The sequence below is a fragment of the Aythya fuligula genome, chromosome 8 (assembly GCF_009819795.1).
Source record: "Aythya fuligula isolate bAytFul2 chromosome 8, bAytFul2.pri, whole genome shotgun sequence".
Classification (NCBI taxonomy): Eukaryota; Metazoa; Chordata; class Aves; order Anseriformes; family Anatidae; genus Aythya; species Aythya fuligula.
This window is the reverse complement of record NC_045566.1, coordinates 2,964,611-2,987,016: the sequence shown is the minus strand read 5'-3', so window position 1 is coordinate 2,987,016 and position 22,406 is coordinate 2,964,611. Positions and strand designations below refer to the sequence as shown.

At 40.4% G+C, this 22,406-nt stretch overlaps 1 protein-coding gene across 1 annotated transcript in view; it reads left to right on the top strand.

The window, feature by feature from the left end:
* PATJ (PATJ crumbs cell polarity complex component) overlaps positions 1–22,406 on the top strand; it is a 141,759-nt gene that overhangs the window by 99,819 nt on the left and 19,534 nt on the right. The window contains exons 33-37 of the mRNA XM_032192027.1: positions 2,928–3,020; positions 7,413–7,484; positions 7,942–8,059; positions 8,643–8,776; positions 21,308–21,391. Coding sequence (XP_032047918.1) covers positions 2,928–3,020; positions 7,413–7,484; positions 7,942–8,059; positions 8,643–8,776; positions 21,308–21,391 — 501 coding nt within the window. The remainder of the gene's footprint in view (positions 1–2,927; positions 3,021–7,412; positions 7,485–7,941; positions 8,060–8,642; positions 8,777–21,307; positions 21,392–22,406) is intronic.

Genomic DNA, 22,406 nt, shown 5'->3' with positions numbered 1-22,406 from the left:
TTGTTTGCATGTCTAAACATGGAGTAGGGGTGCCAGCAACTAGCAGTGGTAAGGAGGTCTCTGTATACGTGGCTTCATGACAGCAGCATCTTGGGGCAATCCCAACTTCACTGGGAGCCTTGGCCACAATCTGTCCTGTGCCCTGGCAGTGGTATTGTACGTTCCTGCTCATTTTTTCCTGTAGGAGCAGATGTGAGCTGGTTGGGCAGGGAGCACTCGTATACGGTGTTGTAGCATGCAATCTAATGCAAAATCTTCCTTAGTCCAGTAACGTTACCAATGTTCTTCTTTACTCTGCTTGCTGCCTCAGCCCCAGTGTAGGCTGATTGCTCTCCTGTGCACCATGAATCCCTGCAGTGTCACCACGCTGGTAGCATTTTGACGTCTCAATACAGCATAACTACATTTTCTAGATAAAGCACATGGTTAGCCTTGCTGTTGCTTTTTAATTCTATTTCTATTTGAGCTAGTAAAGCAAAAGACATTTTATAATTCAGTTGGGGTTTGGTCTTGCCTTGAACTGATGCATTCAGGTGCACTAAACTCGTGATACTTCAGTAGGCATCACTGTGATCCTGCAGCACTGGGCCACTCTGGGTAGTGCTGGATGCATTTCCTGGCCGCACACTCACTATTGTTGTCTGGATTATATTGCCACTGCTGGCTGCTTCCCTCCAGGCCTAGCTCTGGTCAAGAGTTGCACTGTACTGGGTGAGAGCTGCTTGTTTTTTGTTTGATCTGAGTCACCTGGGGGCAGTGCTTTCGCTTTTCTTTTTCTCCCCCATCAAAGCGGCACGCTCCAAGTGAAGCTCAGGGATTGCAAATTACTCTACGTATATTTGTGTCTTTGGGTCGTACTAAGCTTTGTTTAGTCACATTTTGGTCTGGGATCAAGTGACCGTAACTAGATTCCACCAGCACATGGAAACCAAAAAGCTCGGTCTCAAGTGCGATGATCGCCTTTCAAGGTAGATGCTTATGGGTTTAGTTTTGTGTTTTATTGGCAAGCCCTTCTTATTTACATTGTGTCTGGTTTTAGAATTAAATGCTGGGTTTCACTTCTAGTCTAGTACCTTTTTATTCCGTAACATAAATGTGACCAAAAGATGTTGTATAGAACTTGACGTTGCTTTCCTTTGTCAGCTATTTGTATGCTTAAAAAAAGGACTGTGCTTTATATTTTGAAATACCAAATAAATATTTAACATTGTGGTGTGTATACTGAACATGAATCTTGTCAGATCGTATTAAATAGCCTAGCTAAAGTAACAGAATATCAGGGAGCCATAGTTACCATATGCTATTGTGTTAATCTTCATCTTATCTTTCTCTCTTCATCAAGGCATTTTAATTTTAATACAGAACATGATAAGCAGCAAATATGCCTTAAAACAAGGTCTTGCTTCATTGCAAGACAGGATAAGGCTATGCTGTGGTGTAATGGTGCGGGCACACCACCAAAAGCAAAGTAATGATTCATTGTGCTAAAAGATTGGTTTGCAAAACGTTTCATTGATCAGAAAGCCACCCCACCATCATCTGTTTAGTTGGGGGAGTGACACGTTCTGCTGCGGTCCTGAACAGAGTAAGCCTTGTAAGGACAGAGGGTGGTTTACTCCTTGTGCAGTGGTCGAGGCATTTGCATGATTATAATTGTGCACTGTGAAGTAAAATGTCTCATGACAATTCAGAAATAATTTTTCTTCTGAAGATCTTAAAAATGGGTTTGTTGTATATAGTTTATCTTGCATTGGAAGAGAAAGCAGCTCCAAAGTTGGATTAAAGGCTCAAATATACCGAAACTACTTAAAGTAAATCAGAACCAATGGATCAAAAATATCAGATTCAGGACCCGGTCAGTTTTAAAAAGGGAAGGAAAATTACCACCTTAGATTTTGCATGTAGCCAAATTAGTGAGAATTTAAACTTTAAATTCTATCTTAATCTTTTCATGAAGATGCCATTTCCTCTCTATCTAAGCTTTATCATTGGTATGGGAAAGATATTTTTTCTTGCCAATACATGCTTCTTAAATACATGCTTCTTATTATATAGAGAAAATAGCAGGAAGTCCTGATCAGAAAAGCTTTTTTACCTAGTATGGTGCTATTTTATGTTCTAAAGGCCGTTTTTGTTTGGAACTCTCTTCAGAAAGGGAGAAACTTGTTATACCTTGGGTGCAGCGTAGGTGTGCAGCACAGGTTCAAAACCAGAGCTCATGTAGGAGGTGGTTCTGGAGCACATCTTGGTGAAAATACTGATGTCATTTGGCCCACCGACATCATTAATTTGTTCTCCAGTAGTTGTACTTGAATGCTGTTTGCAGCGTTGTCGAGTAACGCGCAGACATAATTGAGTCCTGAGGTCCCATTTGCAGTTGAGGTTGGAGGCAGTGCTCCAGTGCTGGCTTCAGCCTGCAGAGCTTGGTGGCCACACACTCTGTCCAGAGGAGCTTTGGCTTGGTGATTCCTCCAGGGCTGATCCATCAGTCCCTCTGCTACCAACCCTCTTGGACTGCATGAAGGAAAACTTGGATTCCTTCTTAATGCATTGAGCATGTGTGAAACTCATCCCCTCTGCGGAAGTCTGGTGGGGGTCCCTTAATCCAAGCTCAACAGTTTGCACACTCGATGTGGTTTGGTCTGGCTTTGAAAATTGACCCAGATCTGCTCCAAAGTGCTAGCTCATGGTATTGGACCACCTCCTGGTACTTGGGGCTGGCTGGAGACTGAGGTCTGTCTTTCAAAACTTGTATCGCTTATTTGTCTCCTGACAGTAGGATGCTTTAATTGTGGATCTTTTTACTTTTTCATGCTGCTACTTGTTTAGAAAAACAAAAGAAAAGGTAAAACTGTCTATTTTTTTTCTTTAGCTGTTATGGGGGATCATAGCTCTGTATAAAAACTGTTATCAATCCTTTCTACCAGGATCATGGTGGCACCGAAACTGCAAGCAGTGAAGAAGACCCAAGCTTGGATGTTGTCATGAAAAGCCTGACTGATGAGGAATCCAATAAAACTGTAAGTGACTTACAGCAACACTTAGTAACAGTCACAGCTTAGAAAATGCCAGCTCATTGGCTTGGTTTGCATTTTAGCTGTGCTTGGGTTGGAGTATTTATGGCATACTTTTGTTGAATAATATCCAGAACATGTAAGAGCAGAATCCAACTTCTTGCTTTACATCTATTTGTTCTCTTCACATGTTTTCATGAATTAAGACCTCAGTATAATTAGTAAAAATACTGAGGTTACGTGTTTTTATGTACCATTTTGTCTTTCTCTTGATCGCTTTCTCAGTTAGAGGATTCAGTTTCTACTCTTGCTATCCATGTGTGACAAACTTCAGAAAAAAAGCATGGTCTGTAAATCATTTTCTTCTTTATATTCATAGCTTCATAAATTCTAAGGCCAAAATGACTATTATCATAATCTAGTCTTGCCTCCTGAATAACATAGCTATAGAGTTACTTTCAGTAATTTCTACATCAAGCCCATAACTTCTGATTTAATGTGTTACTGTCAGTATGCACTGTAATAAATACTGAACTTCTCGTTGATACAAATAGGGTTTTTTGTTTTTTAGTATGTCAGGATCGTGCGTTATCAGAAATCAAAGTCCTTCAGGGTTCAGCTTTAATCTCTTTTTTTTGATTCAGTATTAAAAGTTTGAAATGGAAAACTACTAAACGTGCTGGAGAGTGACTAACCTAGAGGTACATAAAATTTGCTGAGGCAATCTTTTTGCCCAACAGTCCACTCTTTTTTCAAGGAGTGCGTTCACTGAGATTTGCTGTGTGCGCAGTTTGTGTGCAGGCCTCCACAAGGGAAATCTGATACTTGTTTTCCTAATTTTTTTCTCCCTGCTCCATCATGTTTTTTTGCAAATATAAGTTGAATATATATAATGTCCTGTAACTAGTAAATATTTAATTAACGAGTCCATGAACTCTAAGTGTTAGGAAGTAGTACGTGGTATTCAAGCATCAGAATTAACCAAGCATGTAAAATGGATTTGTGTTCCAAATGGGTTACTAAGAAGTTTTAATTATTTGTGTTCATATTTGTTTGCCTTGTTCAGAGTTCTCCCTTGATGGGCTAGAACATAAATGAATCAAGGATTTTCTTGTATTCATTTACGGGTATAATTCACCTTTTCTTCTTGCTGGTCTTGCTCAACTTGGCAAAAAAAGAAAAACAATGGGTTACAAAGTAATGTGAAAAACTTCACAAAAGTGGATAAAAAGATACAAAATATGTTGTAAAGAATGAACTTGATATAGGATATGTGCTGTGCTGCTTTTTGGAAGCTAATAGAGGGAGTATGAATTTAATGCAAAAAATAAAAATGGGAAAAAGAAATGCAGCAATCCAAGATAGGCACGGAGGGAAGACACCAATGGGACAACAGAGGACAGAATATATTGGCAGCATCTTTTCAAATGTGGTGAATCAAGAAGGAAGTGAACTGTTGAGCCAAAGGGTAGCAGTTTCAGTATTTTAGACAGAAAGATAAAAATAAAATCAAAAGATAAAGCGTTGGTGGTAAGAGTGGTTCTATATAAGACAGCAGAAAAGTAAGAGAAGACAAAGGGATGCATTTGTTGAGAGCATCAGGATAGTACTTTATTTATTTTTTTGTTTTGACTGTCTGTACCAGCTTATCTTTCCACTTAATTTTTTCACGTAACAGCAACCAGCTGCTGCAATTTGCCATTTATCTTTGGAATTCAAGCCATGGTGTCCAGCAGGCCCATAACATTATCCCTGCTGAGGTGTAGAGGGGAGGCAACCTGTCCCAGCTCAGTAGTGATACCAGGATATTACTCAGTGGCTATTTGCATAGAGGGAACTTCCTGATTTTTTTCCCATCAGATAAATTGCTGCTGAGAAGTTTAGTAGGAGGTGGAGTTAGAAAAGTATTTGAATGCCTCCAGATCCAACTACTTAGTTCCTCGTGGCTTCAGTTGGGCCAGCCCGCAAAATGGAGGCACAAATAAATGAAAAATGCTAGAGGCTAGCTTCAGAACCTCAGATATTGCTTTCAATCAAGATTTTAAAGTTTCGTGGCAAGTATTTCTAAGGAGTGTATCTTATTTTTGTAAATGCTGATGGAATTTGGTTGTAATCAGTCCCTTCAGTGGATATGGGTCATAGTGGCATTAAGGCTTCAACACTGCAGTGCAAGATATGACAGCTCATTATTTTTAGGAAAAAAGATTTCTGTCTAAAGATTTTTCAATCTTTTAGTGACCGAGGCAAAAGAAAATAATGCCTCGTTTTCCACAGTGTGTTGCTACCAGAGCCTAACACTTACTTCACCATTGTTACTGAATTTCTCAGGCATATGTCAGGAGAAATCAGGAATGTAAAAGTCAACGTGTAAGATCAAGTTCACTGAGTAAATAAAAAGTATGTGCTTATCAGCAGATCTTCTGCAAGTGCATACAGCTCAAAGCACAGACAGGACGGCTCACCAAATGACAGCAGGAATAAAAAAAAAATGAAGTCATTTTGTGTTGCTGATAAATTTGTCAGTCTCTCCCAAGATACTTTTTATTGTCACTTCATCACTTTAAAAAGTAGAAAGTTGTATAATGGACATCATTGTAGACTCGGATGATAAGAGGGGGAAAGAAAACAACTTTATTTCTGGACTGGAGCCAACGGAAGTGTTAGGCAAAGTCTTGCACACTTGTTAGCTGCCACGTCGAGAGGTCCTGGTGGCAGGTTACGGTTTTCTGAGGATGGTTGCTGTCCTGGCCTCTACAAGGTGTTGTTGGAAAAGAATTGATAGATGAGGGCTTTGGGAGAGACTCAGAACTTTTAACTTTACAGAGGTGAAAATGGCTTGAAGAGTCGTTGGATGTGTTCTGAAACACCTCACATCATTAATGTCCTAGCAGTTTGCTGTCCTGTAGGTGGACACTTAATATTATTAGGTGGATACTTAATATTATTATTATTTTATTGTTATTAATAATAAATGCTTAAACTGATGTTAGGTGAGAACAGACTCATTTGAATTATTGACAAAGAGGAGGAGCTTCACAAAAATGCTTCTGGATGTACTTGGGGGAGTTGAATTAAATTAGGCTGTTGGGTCTCAGGCATATGACAAATGCTGAGTGCACAATTCAGTGTTTGAACGCCTGCAAATCTTCTCATTTTATCCAGACACCTCCATCATAGAGAGGACTAAAGGGCTTTAAAGGTGATGTACAATGCTTACGTGATGTGCAGGTTGAAGTTTTAGGCACATATCAGAATGAAAAAGGGAAGTATGAAATTTTTTATTGCTCATCAAAACACTCTCTCTAAGGTGACAAAGCAATCTTCCCACTTCTCCCCAGACACTACTGATAATACAATGAGATCACTTTATCTTATTTTCTTGTTATCCATTTGGATAATAGTTACAGTTGTATGCTTAGAGTAAGAAAAAAATGCAGAAAAAAAAAAAGCCTGGGGGGCTTGGCATGTTTTAATGTAATAAAACTTCAGGAAACAAGGCCAGTATTTTCAAGCTTGGTTACCTAAAATTTGATTTATGTTTTCTTTTGTATGAATTGTCATCTTAATTAGAAATTCTTCTGAGGTGCAGAATATCTCCGTCTTTTGAAGTTGGTACTCAGCTTTTCTGAAAATTAGGCTGTGATCAAAGTGACCTAAGTTTGGTGTAGAGGTTTTAAAAAAAAAGGGGGGGGGGGGAAGGCACTAACTATCTGGAGGCAGTTCTAAGACAAAAATATTCTTTAGTGTATTGGAAAGGTATAGAAAGAAATTAGGATACAAGTGAAGGTCGTGATTGAAGTGCCATTGTTTGAGATGCTTATAATGAGGCTGGGTGATGCATTTTAAGCAGTTAGTTGAAGTGCAAGCAGCGTGCTCAGTGCTGCTGAGGATTACCACAAAAAGAAGGAAGGAGGTGAGAGTAGATGACTTTGAACTTCTTCCAGCTGTAGGCACTATATGGTCTATACCCGTGTGCCAAAAGACAGACACGTGAGTACCTGTCCATTTCAACATAGCACGGGAATTGCTGTCCTGGCCACCCTGGAGAGTGGCCTTCCATCTTCTTTATCACTTCATATTTTTAGGAACTATATAAACAATGTGTGATACTCTTCTCCCAGAAAATCCCTTCCTTAAATTGTACGCATTCAGTAATTCCTGATTATTTCTGTATTCATACTATTTTTTAGTAATTCTAAGTTCTGTTCTAAGTAACTCTAAGTTTTTCTCTAAGTAATTCTAAGTTTTGGATTTCAACTCCGTGCACTAGAAGTGCACTTGTATGATGAAATGTCACAGTGTTTAACCAGACCAGTAATTTCTGATTTTGGAAGATACTTCATTAAAGCTGGTATAACATTTTCAATACATCTCGCTTTCTTTTTTTTGGCCTTTTAGGAAGTGAAATGTAAAACTGACAAACCAGTGTTGGCGGATCAGTCGGAAGCAGAGGAGCAGCTCCCAGAAAATGTTTGTGTATTCTTCTTGACCATTAAGGGGGGCTGGATTTAGTTGAGGGTTGCGTGATTTATGGGAGAGAGGGGCTAACTGGAGAAATACTAAAATAATTTTCTTGGGGGTAAACTTCAAAAATTACTTTATTCTCTTTAAGTATATCAAAATAGTCCTACAGGCTAATGTCAAGGATGTTCTTTGCTCTTTAAAAGAAAAAGAAATTGTTTGGCATGAGAGGCACCACTGAGAAAAGTCCTACTTCCTACACATGATTGCTGGAAGCACAGTTATCCAGACTTTCTGATTTGCTATTTATCTTCAAAGTGAATGTTTTCAGTTCATCACCCATGCTTCTTACGTTTCCTTTCTGTTGACTTAGTAGATTTAGTAGGGTGCACTAATTGACAACTAATGCATAATATGCATTTCTGTGTTTGATAACTGATCTGTTTTGCTTCTGCTTCAATTTTAGGTTCTCAACCAGATCAAGCAATCTAAATCTTCAACAAAAACATCCGTCAACTTGCAGGAGATACCCCTGGTGTCAGCACCTACTTATCTTCCTCCAGACACAGAAGTCACCAGCCGCAGTATGAACCAGTTTCTATTTTTTCAATATTATTGTGTGGATTAAGTACCCTAACCCAGGATGTTTTATTTTTTTTCTGGAGAACTTTTTCTGATATTTTTTTTTACTATGAGCATCCAATGTACTACTTCAATTTACTTTATAAGATGTTTGTACTTTTCTCTCATTTTTATAATTTTTGAGAGCCTGAAGATGTGTTTGCATGCTTCTCATGACTTTTGTGTACAGAGAGCTTTTGCTCCTCTTTTTAATTAAAAATAAAGACAGCAATAAAGGCAATCTGGGACATGACCTTATCTACCCTGAATGGAATACACATTGCCATCATGATCTGAATTGTATAGGTTGTATCTGAATTGAGTCCTACCAGACATTCACTCTATTTACTCCTAGAGCTTTGGAGATGGTCTAATTTAGAGACTTCAGAAGTGACTCAGAGTAATTGTCAAGTTTGGTTTAGATTTGTAAAGATGAAGAGCAAAATAAGAAAGCTTAATTAGTTGCTGTCATATGATTCCTTTTTTATTATTATTATTTTCTCGCGTGACAATGTGACTTATTTCTTTACTTTTTCACATTCCTAGGTGTCTTTCCACCTCTATTGCCTGTGGATCCAGCAACATGTCCTATTGTTCCTGGGCAGGAGATGACTATAGAGATATCCAAGGGTCGGTCAGGGCTTGGACTCAGCATTGTCGGAGGGAAAGACACTCCCCTGGTGAGCTTCTTTTAAACTAATATATTAATGTATCTGATAAAGAATAAGAGGTAAAGAAACAAATTATGCCATTAGTCTGTTACTACCCTACTGTGTTGGTCAGTATGGGGAAGAGAAACCAGAAACCGCAATCTTCAATAACACTTTGATAATTTTGCCTTGTATCACATCAGTCATTTTCTATCGCATTTAAATTGAAAGGTCTGTGTTTCAGAAGTGCTTTCTGCTATGGTCAGAGTTTACAAATATATGTTATGTTTTTAACCAGTGTGAATTAAGAGTTTCATGTAGGTAAGTTACCAGAATGATTAGACTACAAGAGTGTGTCACAGGGGTAGAACTACTTCAGCAAGGTTACACCTACATCTTCAGAATATGTTTAGTAGATATTTAAATAAACTGTGATACATCTCCCAGCCAGTTGAACAGAGGTAAATCAAAGGCAATCTTTTATTGTTTTATGCGTCTTTTAGTTTAATCTGCCCTTGACTATGTTGTTTAAACAAAAATTATTTTCAGCTACTTTAAAATTTATCAGTTCAAGTGTAAACTCAGCAAGTTAATTATGCTAACGCCATTTCTACCTCTGCTGTTGCTGTTTCCACTCCTCTCTACATTTAAGAGATGCTGTACTACAGTATAAGAGAATGTCAGCTTTTTTTTAAATGTCAAATTCAGTTCTTTCATTAAACTAGTCTGTTGCAGAGGTTACTTTATTGCATTCTCCTGAATCCATTGCAGCAGAGATGTAAGGCAACAGAGCCTGCTCTGTTATGTGCAATTGTTCCATTCCCCAAAATATCATGGTTGTTCATCGTTAAACAATAAAGTGCTTTGAGTGTCAGCAGCCAGAGATTTTAAACAGTTGCAATGTAGCAATCTTTTTCCAGACCAAGAAAAAAAGTGGAAGTAATAAGGTGGTTTTATTTTGCAAAGCATAGGCTGTATCTTTTACAGCATTAAAGCTGAAATTGGAAAAGGTTCAGCTTTCTATCCCACTTATCCAAGTCTCTGGATGTGTGGAGTTTGGATGAATTGCTCTGTTTCACATGGAGATAGATCTGAGTTATGCCAAAGGTTAAATCAGCCTGTATGGTTTTCACTCTGTCCAGCCATGCACTGGTTTGTATCTAGTCCTTTTTTCCTCTAGCTTCTCAGTGTTGAGTAAATTCAAATAAGAATTTCAGTATTAGTCATCTCTCTGCTTTTTCATTTAACTGGAATTTGGAAATAAGACATGGCAGTCTGTCAGACACAATCTGGTACATGTCTTTCATGAGATTTTCATATAAATAAATGAAAATTATAAATATCTACTTTACAGAGCAGATGAGAAAAATGCAGAGGATTTTGTTCTTTAAGTTGAGTAAATGGTTTTGGTTAAGTATTGTGATTTCATTACTTTATTCATTAAAGTGTCTTTGTAGGAGTTTATGATCTATGCAGTTGATTGCAGTAACCGTGAAATTCATGGAGGGAGGGAGGTCTGATTTCCAACATTTCTAATCCTTGCATTTTGGACTTACCAAAATGAGTCCCTGTTTCTTGTCATATTTCTTCATCTGCTCATTCAAAGGCAATCGATGTTATTTCATAGGAAACAAGTTACATTTGTGAAACCACAGTCTAATCTAATAATTTACCATGTGCAGAGACCCTCTCTGGGATTCTCCAGAGCTTGCTTGCTTATCCAACCAAAACCGTGCATGCACACTGTTCTCCTTACAGCAGGTAGCCAGGGAAGTGTCTTCAGCTGGTGGGATCAACATCACTCTGTCTTGTAGTAGTGACCTCCCTCAAATTATTCCCAAATTATTTTGATGCTTTTTTTCACCATGTATGCAAAAAGAAAAGAAAAAGAAATAAAAAAGGGAAAAAGAAAGAAAGAAAGAAAAAACTTTAGTAAAGATCTGAAATAGTTTACATAACAGAATGGAGAGAAGTAGAAGAAGATGCTACTCAATGCCTGTCTTTTGGGATTTCTTAGAGTAGAGGACAAAAGAAATTACATACATACCTGGAACTGAGTGATGTATTTTTTCTTACTCTTCTTCATTTGTTCTTAACTCTGATATAGATGGGCATCTGTTATATTTCAGAAATGGCAAAATAAATTGACTTACAGCTTCACTGCCTATGCATGTATTATGCCCAGGTGTCATAGAAGTTTATCACTTCCAAAGGGCTGGTCGTGGCAGAAACTGAGTATCCATGAGCCACTGTTTTCTCCAGTGTGGTGAAGTTATATTAATTAAGCTGTAATAGTTATTAGTTAAGTTAAGCTGTGATTGGTTTCAGCAGTTTTGTGTTTGTTTGTTTTTCTGAGATTTTTTTTTATTTATTTTTCAAGCTGTTTTTGAAATGAGAGTTGTCAAATCCAAGTCAGAGGAATGGGAATAGAGCCACTCGTAGCTTATTTCTGCAGGCATAAGATAGGGATTTACTGCCTTCCGTGCTCATATAGTTGAGGCAGCACACACAGACCACAGAGGTGAGATGCTGTGATGAGACCATGGAAATGTGCTCCACCAGAGACAGAAAGTCAGAGCAGGAGTAAGTCCATGGGCTTGGTGCCTGTGTGTGCCACATGGCTGCAGAAACTTGTTCTGCCTGGTTGTCCTGTGAGAAAACAAGACACTCACACCTGTGTCTTTGTCCTTTCCTATTGTGCTATTTATTTCATACCTGCAGAGGTGTGCAAGTGACTGCTAAAAGCCAAGGCTTTGAACCCCAGTCCCCAGTAGCCCAGAAGTCATTTATCAGCCCTGGGGACGGAGGGAGGCTGTGGTAATAAAATGCACTTCATCTAAAAATGCTGAACTGGCTGCTGGTAGTCAACACTGACACACAGCAGCAGTTCACATGTGATGGGAGGGCTCATTTCAGAATATTTTGGATTTTTTTTAATTAGTCCCAGCTTTTGGAATAAACTTGGCAGGCTGCTAACGGGACGCTTCCTAATGAAACACGGAGTGTGGCTTATAAATCGTAACCTTGGGAATCCCGTCAGAAATCACCAAGTAAAGGTTGTTCAGGAAGTGGGAAAATGATGTCTTAACCCCCATAAAATGTTTTGTTGTTGTTGTTGTTTTTGAGATGACCATCCCATTAACTTGCAAAACCTTTCGAGTTGCCTGTATTTGCAAGCAAGGATTGTGGCTGCATAATGAGGAGCCAGAGAGCATCAGCTGGAAAGATGTGCTCCTAGAAAAGGCACGGGGAAGAAAGGATTGGCCTGGATAGTTGTCTTCATGTTGCTGGGATCTAGACTGCTGTAGCTCTTAAGCAGTCCTATTTCCTTTTATTCGGAGGGTTGATTTTTTTTTTTTCTTTTCTCCAGTGTCTTTCATTTCACCTTCTCCTGCACCCCGGGGAGAACACAACACATGGCCTCTCCTTTAAAGCAATTAAACTGCGGAGTGGAGCTGGCTGAGGTACAGGGCTTTCAATTTGTGAGAAGATTTGTTTTTTGGTTATAGTCCAATCAAACTTGTAAAAGTAACTCTCAGAGTGGGAATTAAAAAATATAAAAAAAGCAGTGTTTTCAGAAACATCCCAAAATGAGGTTTGGGGGCTCTAACTCCGCTCCCCAGGACACCATCCTGCCCTCCCGCCCCCCTGCTTGCTGAACGACCCTATAAAAGCTCGTCAGCCCCGCCACTGCTAATGGCAGCCATAAACCTGACAGGAGTGTCATTGTCACTCGGCAGCTGCCAGCGCTCCCGGGGCGCCTGCACTGCTCCAGCCGTGGGACGCCCGCCGCTCGGGCCCCATCAACGCAGCAGGGCCTGCCAGAGCATCAGGGGGGCTCCGGGAGCTGGGCAGGGCTCTCCTCGTGCCTGGGCATCCAGCTCCGAGCCCAGGACTCTTGGCTGGACGTGGAGTTGAGCTTTCAGGCGTCAGCAGTCGCGGCAGCCAGCCAGCCTCCATGGCTGGGTGCCCCAGGATGGAGGGGGCAGCCTGGGGCACAGCACCAGTGGCACCGCACCGTGGAGCTCACCATGGAGCTAGGAACCTTTCCTTAGCTATCCCGCTTTTGTTTCGGGGCACTCTGTACAAGTTGTTTCCAGGCAAATGGTTTGGTTTCAAGTACTGGGCTTTTTCCTCTGAAACTCCTTTTCCAGAAGGTTTTGATGAGGTTTTCAGTTTAAATCATCTGATTCCCAGGGTATCAAGGAATTGTTTGAAAAAGTTGTCCGTGTGCTCCTGCAGATGGCGTGTGGGTTTAATTCATCCTAACCCCATCATCACCACACAGTGGGCGAATACTGCAATGTTCAGTCCGGTCAGCAGCTTGCACTGAGCCATTTTATATAAAATAGGATTGCCACTTTACAGGGATCTTAATCTTGGCAGTACCCAGAAAAAAAGCATCACTCTGAGATAAAGACAGCTTGTTGGTAAGGTGGGAGAGCTACTTTGCTCCACCCAAGTAATTTAGTAATGGTCGAGTTGATTACGAGTTGATTACGTGTAGTTTGTGACTCTGTGCTGTCTGGGCGATGAAGGTGCTGGGATGTGCCGGGGGGCATTTGGGGATTTTGGGGTCAGTGGAGGCTGGTGCGTGGATGTTCCCTCTGGGTTGAGTTACAAAACCTCAGGAGGGGAGGAGAGCGCAGGGACTCAGGTGGGGCCTGAAACCACAGCTAAGTGCTGAGGAGGCACCTACAATATAAAAGGAAAAAAAAAAAAAAAAAAAAAAAAAAAAAAAAAAAAAAAGCATTGTAGGAGTGGGCTCCCGTGTATTTTGTATTGAAAATGACAACAAACCTCTTGTGCAGAATTTTTATGCTGGGCTGTCTACTTCGAATTGGATATATAAAAATGTTTTACTTTTGCTTTCAGCTGGCTTTAATAAAAAGCATTTCTAAGGCAATTAACAAACCTTAAGGTACTCCATCTGTAAATTAAAGTGATCCACAAAGCCAGGGAACTGGAAAACTCGAGCAGGGCTCCAAGAAGTAACAGAATATGCCTGCGCTCAGCTCTGACACCGGTTGGTGCAAGAGCTGGTCGCACAGGAGTCAGAGGAAAATCTTTCCTAATCGCCTCTGCTAGCCCAGAAGGCTTTCTGGCTTACAGCATGGCTGGGGGGCTTCGTGGTGGTTGGGATGCAGTTTGACAGCAGCGTATTTAGATTTATTCTGTCAGTCCAGGTGAGTCAGACCTTGCATAAACCCCATCTGTTATGGAGGGGCAAGGGAATAATCAAGAAAACTGTGACTTGGAATTGCAGCTGTTAGGACCCGCTGTTTGCCCCTGGAGCTGTGCGGGCTAATTACCCTGCGAGGATCTCAGCGCTGCCAAAGCCAGGCTGGTGCTAACGCCGAAGCCAAGCGTGCTATCTGTGCTTTGTGCCGTGCTGCACGTTCAGCACACCCGAACGTGAGGGCTGGTGCAGCTCCTGCCTTCCTAAACAAACAGGTTCTCCCTTGGTGGAGCTTTCTCCCACCTCAGTTATATTTAGATTCAGGCAAGAAATAACTCCATCGGTTACAGACAGCTGAGGGCTGAGCAACTTTTTATACGGTCATCAAGTACAGCTAAGGCTGCAACCGTTTTAGTGGAATATGCTTACCTTGTAACTACAAATGAAAAGCAAGCTATTGGCCTCAGGAGGGTTTTAGCAGTATATTGGCTATAGATACAGATGCTGTTAAATCTATTAACAATGAATGGAACAATAGAAGAAAAAATGGTAATAGAAGTCCGAAGTTTTTAATCATGACTTGGGTATTGTAGGGGAAAAGCTTGTGGTTGGGAGGGAAAAACATTCAGTCACTTGTTAAGCATCACCGACGTTTATAAAAGAGAAGGCAACTTAATGACAGTGGTAAACATAGTTAGCTCGAAATTGTGAGGAATTGCTTTGACTCCTGGTTGCATAATGTAAAAATGAAGTTGGTGGATTCATCATAATTCCAAGAGGACATTAGCTCGCAGCAGCATGAAAAAGCAAACGGCTTTGTACATGAGTTATCGCAAATGGGAATTAAAGCAGTAAGTTTTGCAAATCGTATATTTGATAGATCTTTGGCAAAGGTTTCGCTGACTGTATGGCGAGCAACGTCTTGCTTGAAGAAGCTGGTGTCTTCCAGGAGTGTAAATCAACCATAAAATTTAAGCTAACAATATACAAAAGCAGTAGGACATATCAAAATGGACTTCATGGGTATCTTGCTTGCTGGTAGTTGAAACCACCGGCTTTTGGCTTCATGTCTCAAATGCATTCAGGATCTCGTGCATTCTTTATATCCCGTGTTATGCACTGTGCACTGTAAATTTTCATTTTTTTTATTTATTTAATAAAATAATGAGAGTGAGAGAGTTAACATTTTAATATGTAGCTCTGTGTTTTATTATTCCCTCTAAAATGAGCATGTATACTTTTTGAAAAACTTTTGGTTTGCTTTGGCATGTGATTCATAGAAACATAGCTCTTTCTATCATTCTAACTTAAGTCATATATTTTTACACTAAACATCTTATTACCTTAGTTTTATTATTTCAGAATCAAAGGAGAGCTTGCAAATGTCTATGACTGCAGACCGAAGGAATGTTAATGAATAGTGCCATTGAATTTTCAGGTTTGAGCTTTTCTGATCTTAGAGAATATAACTGTAAGCAAAAATATTATGCAAGCCGAATAAAATTTAAATAAATAAGGACCAGATGTAACTATAGGGGCCTATAAAATGTAATACAAATATTATCCACTTCCTTAAAATAAATCTGTATTTTAGTATGAAAAATTATATTCATATTGATGTTGTGGATTAATCTTTTTTATGAAAGTTGGCAAGTGAACACCATCTCTTGCAAGGGCTTGTTCTTAAATGGGAAACAGACCTTTTGTTTTGACCTTGAGTAGAGAAGTTTTTCAGTATCATGCAATGGTAAAGCATTTTTACATTAACACAGTAATACATTTTTACATTATATAGCCTGTTTTATTACAGTAGTGTTTGGCTTGGGATTTTGGGTGCCTGTTAATGGTTTGTGAACGCTAGCAATTGCAAAATATTTGAGTGTTAGAAGGAGGTACATGCAGCATGATGCATTAGGTAAACTTCTGTAAGAAGTCAAGTGATTTGCTTTGAGTTGGCCTTCGTTTTTTGTTGCTGAACTGTTATCTTTTAGGTTCCATTTAGATCTGCAAATGGAAGATCATAACAGAGCTGTTGTAATTTCCTCTGCCTACAAGGAACCAGCAGCTGGATTTATTTTAACTACTGAAAGATTCTTATATGGGACTAATTCTTCAACGAAGCACACTGTGCAACTAGTTGACTTCTACTTTATCTGTGAACCAGCCTGTAAAAACGAAATGACAATTTTACTACTCCGGACAAAGTATTGTAAAAGTTGAAAAGGAAATAACTAATGATATTTTACTTGCCCTGGGAAAGAGATAAGTCTGTAATCCTGCAGTCAGCAAAAAGCCTCGTAGCTTTATTATCTATACTAAACGTTAATTTAGTGTAACGTTTGTGGCTATGTAGGAAATCTGTTGGAAACGTGTAATATTATCTTAGGAAAACACAACTTGTCAAGTAAATCCAAAAACATTTTTTCCTGAATGTTTTTTTTTTATATGCAGCTTACTTTTTTGCTTCCTCAGGAAAGTAATTCTCGCAGAAGGCCTCATTTCTTACACCACATACATTATTATGGTAGCGGTAAGATTGCACCTAACTACAGACCAAATTGTGATATAGCCACTTAAAATTCATATCATTCCAACAGTTTGCTGTCTCCTTTCTATCACTGCTTGACCATATAGGTTCCTCAAAACCTGCTCTCTCTGTGTTCTGACCTGGACATTCAGCATTACCTGTCCATACTGCTCAGAAGAGTCTGTTCAGGGAGGACAGGTACCTCTTCCCCGTGTAATGCTCTCCTGGTCTAGGACAAGTGGCTGGCAATGTCTACAGGTCTAGAGAGAGCCTTGTAGCTGTAGGGGACAGGGCTATGGATCTGGTTTCTACTCCCATGACTGTTCTGGTTTTTGTCTGATGTTTACAACTTTAAAACTCACATCTTGGAAAATGCACTTGGGGATTTTGAAACAACTTATTTCCAACAGAGTACTCAGTGCTGTTTTGTGCTGGTGGCTTTTGCAGTCCTCCGTGTTCGCCTCACTCCTGTGAAGTGCCTTTGATCCTGCCAAAATAATGGCTGGGTGTTGTAGGCTGAAGTAGCACAGCAAAGATGAACTCAAATTTAATATTAGCTCAGTTAAAGGAATAGTTTGATGTGAATGATCTGCAGTAGCTGTTCACTGCTATGGCAAGAAGCCTCTTTACCAGAATTCAGGCCTTTTTCCTTTCAGATGCAGTCAATACCAGGTGTGTGGGGATTTCTCTGTTCCAGTTATTCTGAAATCCCCCCTCTGGCATGCTCCTACGCCTTTTATCAGATGATACAACTTCATCAAAATATCCACAGTGTTTAATGTTGAGCCTTCTTGCTGTCTTATGCCCATTTAATCCCTCTGCTTCCAGCGTTTGCAAATAACATAGTAGTCTAGGGTTTGATTTTCAGTGGAAAAGGGCACCTGCACGGAAAACTGCTGCTTGTCCTTCTGAAGAACAGCTGCATAGAAGAAAATAAACTGGCTCAGATGCTATAAACTTGCAGCAAATATGTGAGCAGTCCCAGCCTAAAGCCAGACAGCTTGTGAGCCTTTCTCAACACTGTTTATAGTCCTGCAGGCTTTTAAGGTTTGCTTGGTCAGTGATTTTCCTGAATAGGCAGCTGACATCGCCACCTTTCTCCCGAAGGTTCAAGTAAGACAGTGCTATGTGGTCATTGCCTGAGGTCTCTGCCTTAGCGGTTCTTGACATTTAAGATAGAGGGATTAAGCTGTCACTCTTAGCAAATGTAATTCTTAATGGGAGCATTTCTATTTGTGCTCTCTGCTGATGGGTGCGTTGATATGCTTCCCCTGCCGGGTCTCTGAAGTTGTTATAAATCAAGCAGAAAAAATATTCACAGTTGGGGTGGAGTTGAGATCCAATTTCCCAAGAGTTCAGGGCTATTCCCCTCCCTTAAAAGAAAACACAATGTAGATCACACTTAGCATGTTTTACAAGCTGTATTTCCCCTACGTAGATTTAGCTAAGCAGTGGCAGACAGCTTCCCTTCTACTTGGACTGAAGTTTTCTTGGTCAGATGTTCACACCTGTGAGCATGGACTTTGTTTAGCATAGAATTGTGCTGGTTTTATGCCCTAGCTTGTATTCTGCATCCTGCCTTCATGGACATGAGATGTTAAACTTTGCATTAATTCCTGATTAATGGTGCCAGACTGATGGAGCAGTCAAAATATACAAAGATGAAAGCTTTAAGTTTTTTAATGTATCTGTAAACCTTATGATGTGTGTGCTTTCAGCAACAAGATATCTTTCTTTAAATAGCTGTGTTCTTGATATGGTGAGCATTTTTATTTTCCCCTTCTGTGCTGATAGTTTTTGTGGACTGCCGTTATCTATACGAAACTAGCAGTGAGAGGAGGTTGTGAGGGATGGGAATGAAAATCTGTCCACAGCCACCATTAATTCACAGCCTGTAGTTGGACATTGACACCACTTTCCCTCCCTCTCTGTTTTATTGATTGACTGTTGGGTGGCTTTTTTTTGAACTATTAAGGACATGACTTCTCAAGATGCTGAGCACAAATCTGAATTTGAAGCTGGTGAGTAGGAGCTGCAGATGTCCAGTAACCGAAACCCATCCTTTAAATAAATGTTCTGTATTGGTTTAGTCGTGATAGATCCCAGGTTGTTTTCTGATGCACTGAGATGAGTGTTACAGCTTAAATCTGTCATTACAGATCGGGGCTTAGTTGTTAGATGGCTGGAATAATACATTAAATCACTTTACTGCATGTTCAAGCTCTTTTTAAAATATAGGTATCAATAAAATATTTAATAATGTCAGTAATTTCTAGTGATTTGTCATGGATGATCAAAACTAATAGGGCCTTACCCAGATCCCACTAGGTTCAATGGAAAAAGATTACTTCTGGGTTAAATTTATATTGAGCCGATGCCAGAAATAACAGAGGTAAGACGTCTTTTGTCACAGTTTATAAGCTAAGGAAGGTAAGACTTATGCTATGGACTATTTTAAAATCTTGAGAGTACATTGCAGGCACATTTCTTCATTCTGCTTTTAATTGATTTGATAAGCCTCTTTCAACTATGCTGCTTCAAAAAAAAGCTCAGAAAACAGTATTTTGGCAGGTCAGATGGATGTTTCCTTCTTCAGAGTAGGCTCAGACTGAACAGGAATGTAACTTTTCATGCCTTATGTATTCTTAGTTCTAGGTCTGGCTTCTAACATGTGCAGGAACTGCAGAGTAGTACTGAATTGTTACCTTTGCAAATCAGTGATGCAGGTTATTCAACTGAAACCACTTGGTAATTCCTGAATCTAAGCCATAAGTATATGTGGTTTTACATTCAGTAATGTGGTACTGGGAGAAGCTGGTAGCTGTTACCAATGGCACATGCAATTTTTTCTTCTGAACCTCTTATTCACCCACTGCCCTCATGTGCCCTACTTGGATGATGCTGTCCTGGCAAGCTGGTCAATATTGTGTGTTATCTTGTTGGTGATTTCTAAATGCCTTCCATTATAAAAGTGTTTAGAAAAGTAAAAGTGAAGCGTGCTATTGAAGTTCTAAAACCAAAGACTCAGCTTTTTCTCAAACTTACCCATGATCAGCCTTAGGTGAAAAAATATACATAAAAATATACATCACTGTCACCGTATTGGCTTCCACCCAGACAAAAGTCTCTTGTGTTGACTAGAGTTACAGGATCAGTTTTAAAACAGCGGTAACAAAAGAGGGGGGAAAAAAAAAAAAAAAGGAAGATCTCAGATGTGTAGCAGAGAAGTTCAGCAGTGCTGAGACGGACGTGAATGTGTTACTTGGTCCCACTGGTAATTGCTGCTCCAGTTATTTCAAGCAAACCCTGTGGTTGCCAACGGTATATTTTTTTAAATCAAACTGTTCTTTTGATTTTCTTAATTACCATGGTACACAGCTCACGGTATTTTGCCTTCATTTATGTAGATTGAAATCTCTCTTTCCCCATCTGGGACGCTTGTATCAGCTGTAATCCATTTGTGATTAAAATCCTTCAGGCTTTTTTCAGTGACTGGTGTACATGTATCAAAGATGAAGCTTATGACAGTGGTGCTGTGCTGCAGCAGCAGCAGAGCGGCTGTAGATACAAGTCCACATCATTAAATAAGGTGTAGTGGGAATGAAAGGGAATAATGCTCTCAGTGTTGTCTTGATCAGAGCGCTAGCTTTAGGGCATCCGCGCTCTCTTTCTGTTCAACATACACCATGTGTGCCGGGGAAGTATCACAAGGCAACATGGGGGAAGCTAACTTGGTGATGAGAGATGTAGTATCTCACAGTGTTTGCAAAACACGAGCGTGCTTTGTTCTGCCACAGCAGCTATTTCCTGCTCCAGGAAGGCTGCGCACAGTGGGCTTGCACCCTGCTCACCTCACAGCCTCCTGTTGCACACACCGCAGAAAGACGCGTGTTTGACTGCTGTGTCAGACTTGACAAAGGGACTTCACAGCCACAGCTTTTTTGTTGGTCGTGTTTGTCTGAGAATGGGTTATCCGATAACCTGAGTAGCTAACCTAATCACAGAGTATTTATCCAGAGCAGTTTTTAAGTTCTTCCTGACATTGGGGATGCCTTTGGAGAGGGCAGCAGCCTGTGCACGGTGCCCATCTCTTTGCGAGTGCTGGTGGTTGTCAGAACCACAGCTGAAGTGCTGTAACAGGATGTTCACCTATTTGTTTCAGGAGGGAAAAAAAAAAAAAAAAAAAAAAAAAAAAAGAACAATGCAAAAGGAAAGCACCAGCAAGAGAACAGTATGTTCTTTGTAATGCTTTTTCTTCAGGGACATCTATTGCTGGCAATAAGATTAAATCACTGAAACCTTCCCTGAAGCTACATCTGCCACTGACTACATTTTCCAACCTCAGTAATAAACTAACATTTGCCATTGTTCGTTTCTTCTGGATTTCATTTCTTACAGATTTAACCAGCACTATTTACCACAAGGCATTCAGCTCTTGCTTAAAGCTGAGTTCTATGCCAAGTCCCTAAAAATATTCATAGCTCCAAAGAATCTGGTTTTAAATAATATCATAAAAAGTAGATGATATTAATACCCCGGTTCACACCGAGTTCAAGTATTGCTGATGCCAATGTATAAAAATGATAGAAGCCCAAGAAGCTCTAGGCGAGCCTACCCTGAAGTGGGGAACAAGATCCTTTTTACCCTATTATTAGCTCTCTGTATTGTGACTGTGGCAGTCATTTTCTTATCAGAAACTCTTAGAAGTGTCTATATATCTATGTGAATGCATTTTCTCCTCATGTGCTGTGCCCTCTTGGTGCAGAGCCATTGATGGGCTGTGGCCTGGTCCAGCACTGCCGGTGCATGGACGGGGCGTTGATGAGGGAACTGACTCAGCCCTCTCTTCCCGCAGGATGCCATCGTGATCCACGAAGTTTATGAAGAAGGGGCAGCAGCCAGAGATGGCAGGCTTTGGGCCGGAGATCAAATCCTTGAGGTAAACGCTTCTCGTCATTGCATGCACTTGCTTGCGTCTTTGTGGTGTAGATTTGTGTTCGGTTCAGCATAGGTTTCCTTCAGCGAAAACAGAGACCCTTTGCAGGAGCTGTACTTGAAGTGGCTTTTCTGCCACTGAGACCATCCTGACAAATTCCCATTTCCTTACATATTCACATAAACTGAAGGGACAAATTGAGAATGTATTAAATTTAATTGAGCACGGCAGTTCTCGAATTACATAGTTCAGCTGTCATGTCCAATAGCTCGGCGTTATTCATCTGTTTAATCTTGCATTCGGAGGCCTTTCGTTCGCTGCGGCCGGAGCTGTGGCATCTGCTCTGCCCGTGCACAAGGCTCGGGGCAGGACGGCGATGGCGGCCACAAGGCCTCAGGGCCGCCGCCATCCGCGGCCATGAGCGCTGCCGGCTCCCTCAGGCCAGGCCTCCTCACGCACGGCACTGCTTTCAGCGAATAAACGTGGTATTCCTGCAGCAAGGATGGAAGTCGAGGTGGGAAGGGGTTAAGAAAGAAGTGCTGGTCTGCAAATGAAACTTGCGTCAGGCAGCGGGTGCGCAGCTGTTTACAGTGCCTCGCTGTCAGATCAGGACAAATTCCCAGCATGGCCATTAAGGCGTTAGTGTGTAGGGTTAGAAAAATAGTGAGGGGCACTTGGGGAGCTGTCTTTACAGCTCTTGCACAGAAAATGTTTTTTTTAGCGTTAAGGCTGACTGTTATTTTCATTTTATAAATAACTGTGTATTAACAGAGTACGATAATTAGCCAGGGGATAAAAATGGGGAAGGTTAATTAATTCTTCACTGGCCAAACAGGAAAGTGCTAATGTTTGTGTGCCATAATATTGTTATTATTTCAGCTTTTAAAAGCTGTACTAATGAAGCAGAAGGATGACTCTGAATGAGTTTCAGATTGGTGTGATAAAGCACACATAGATGCCATGTCAAGGAAACAATACTGAGGCAGTGTATAAATAAATGACTACAGAGTTAGTACAA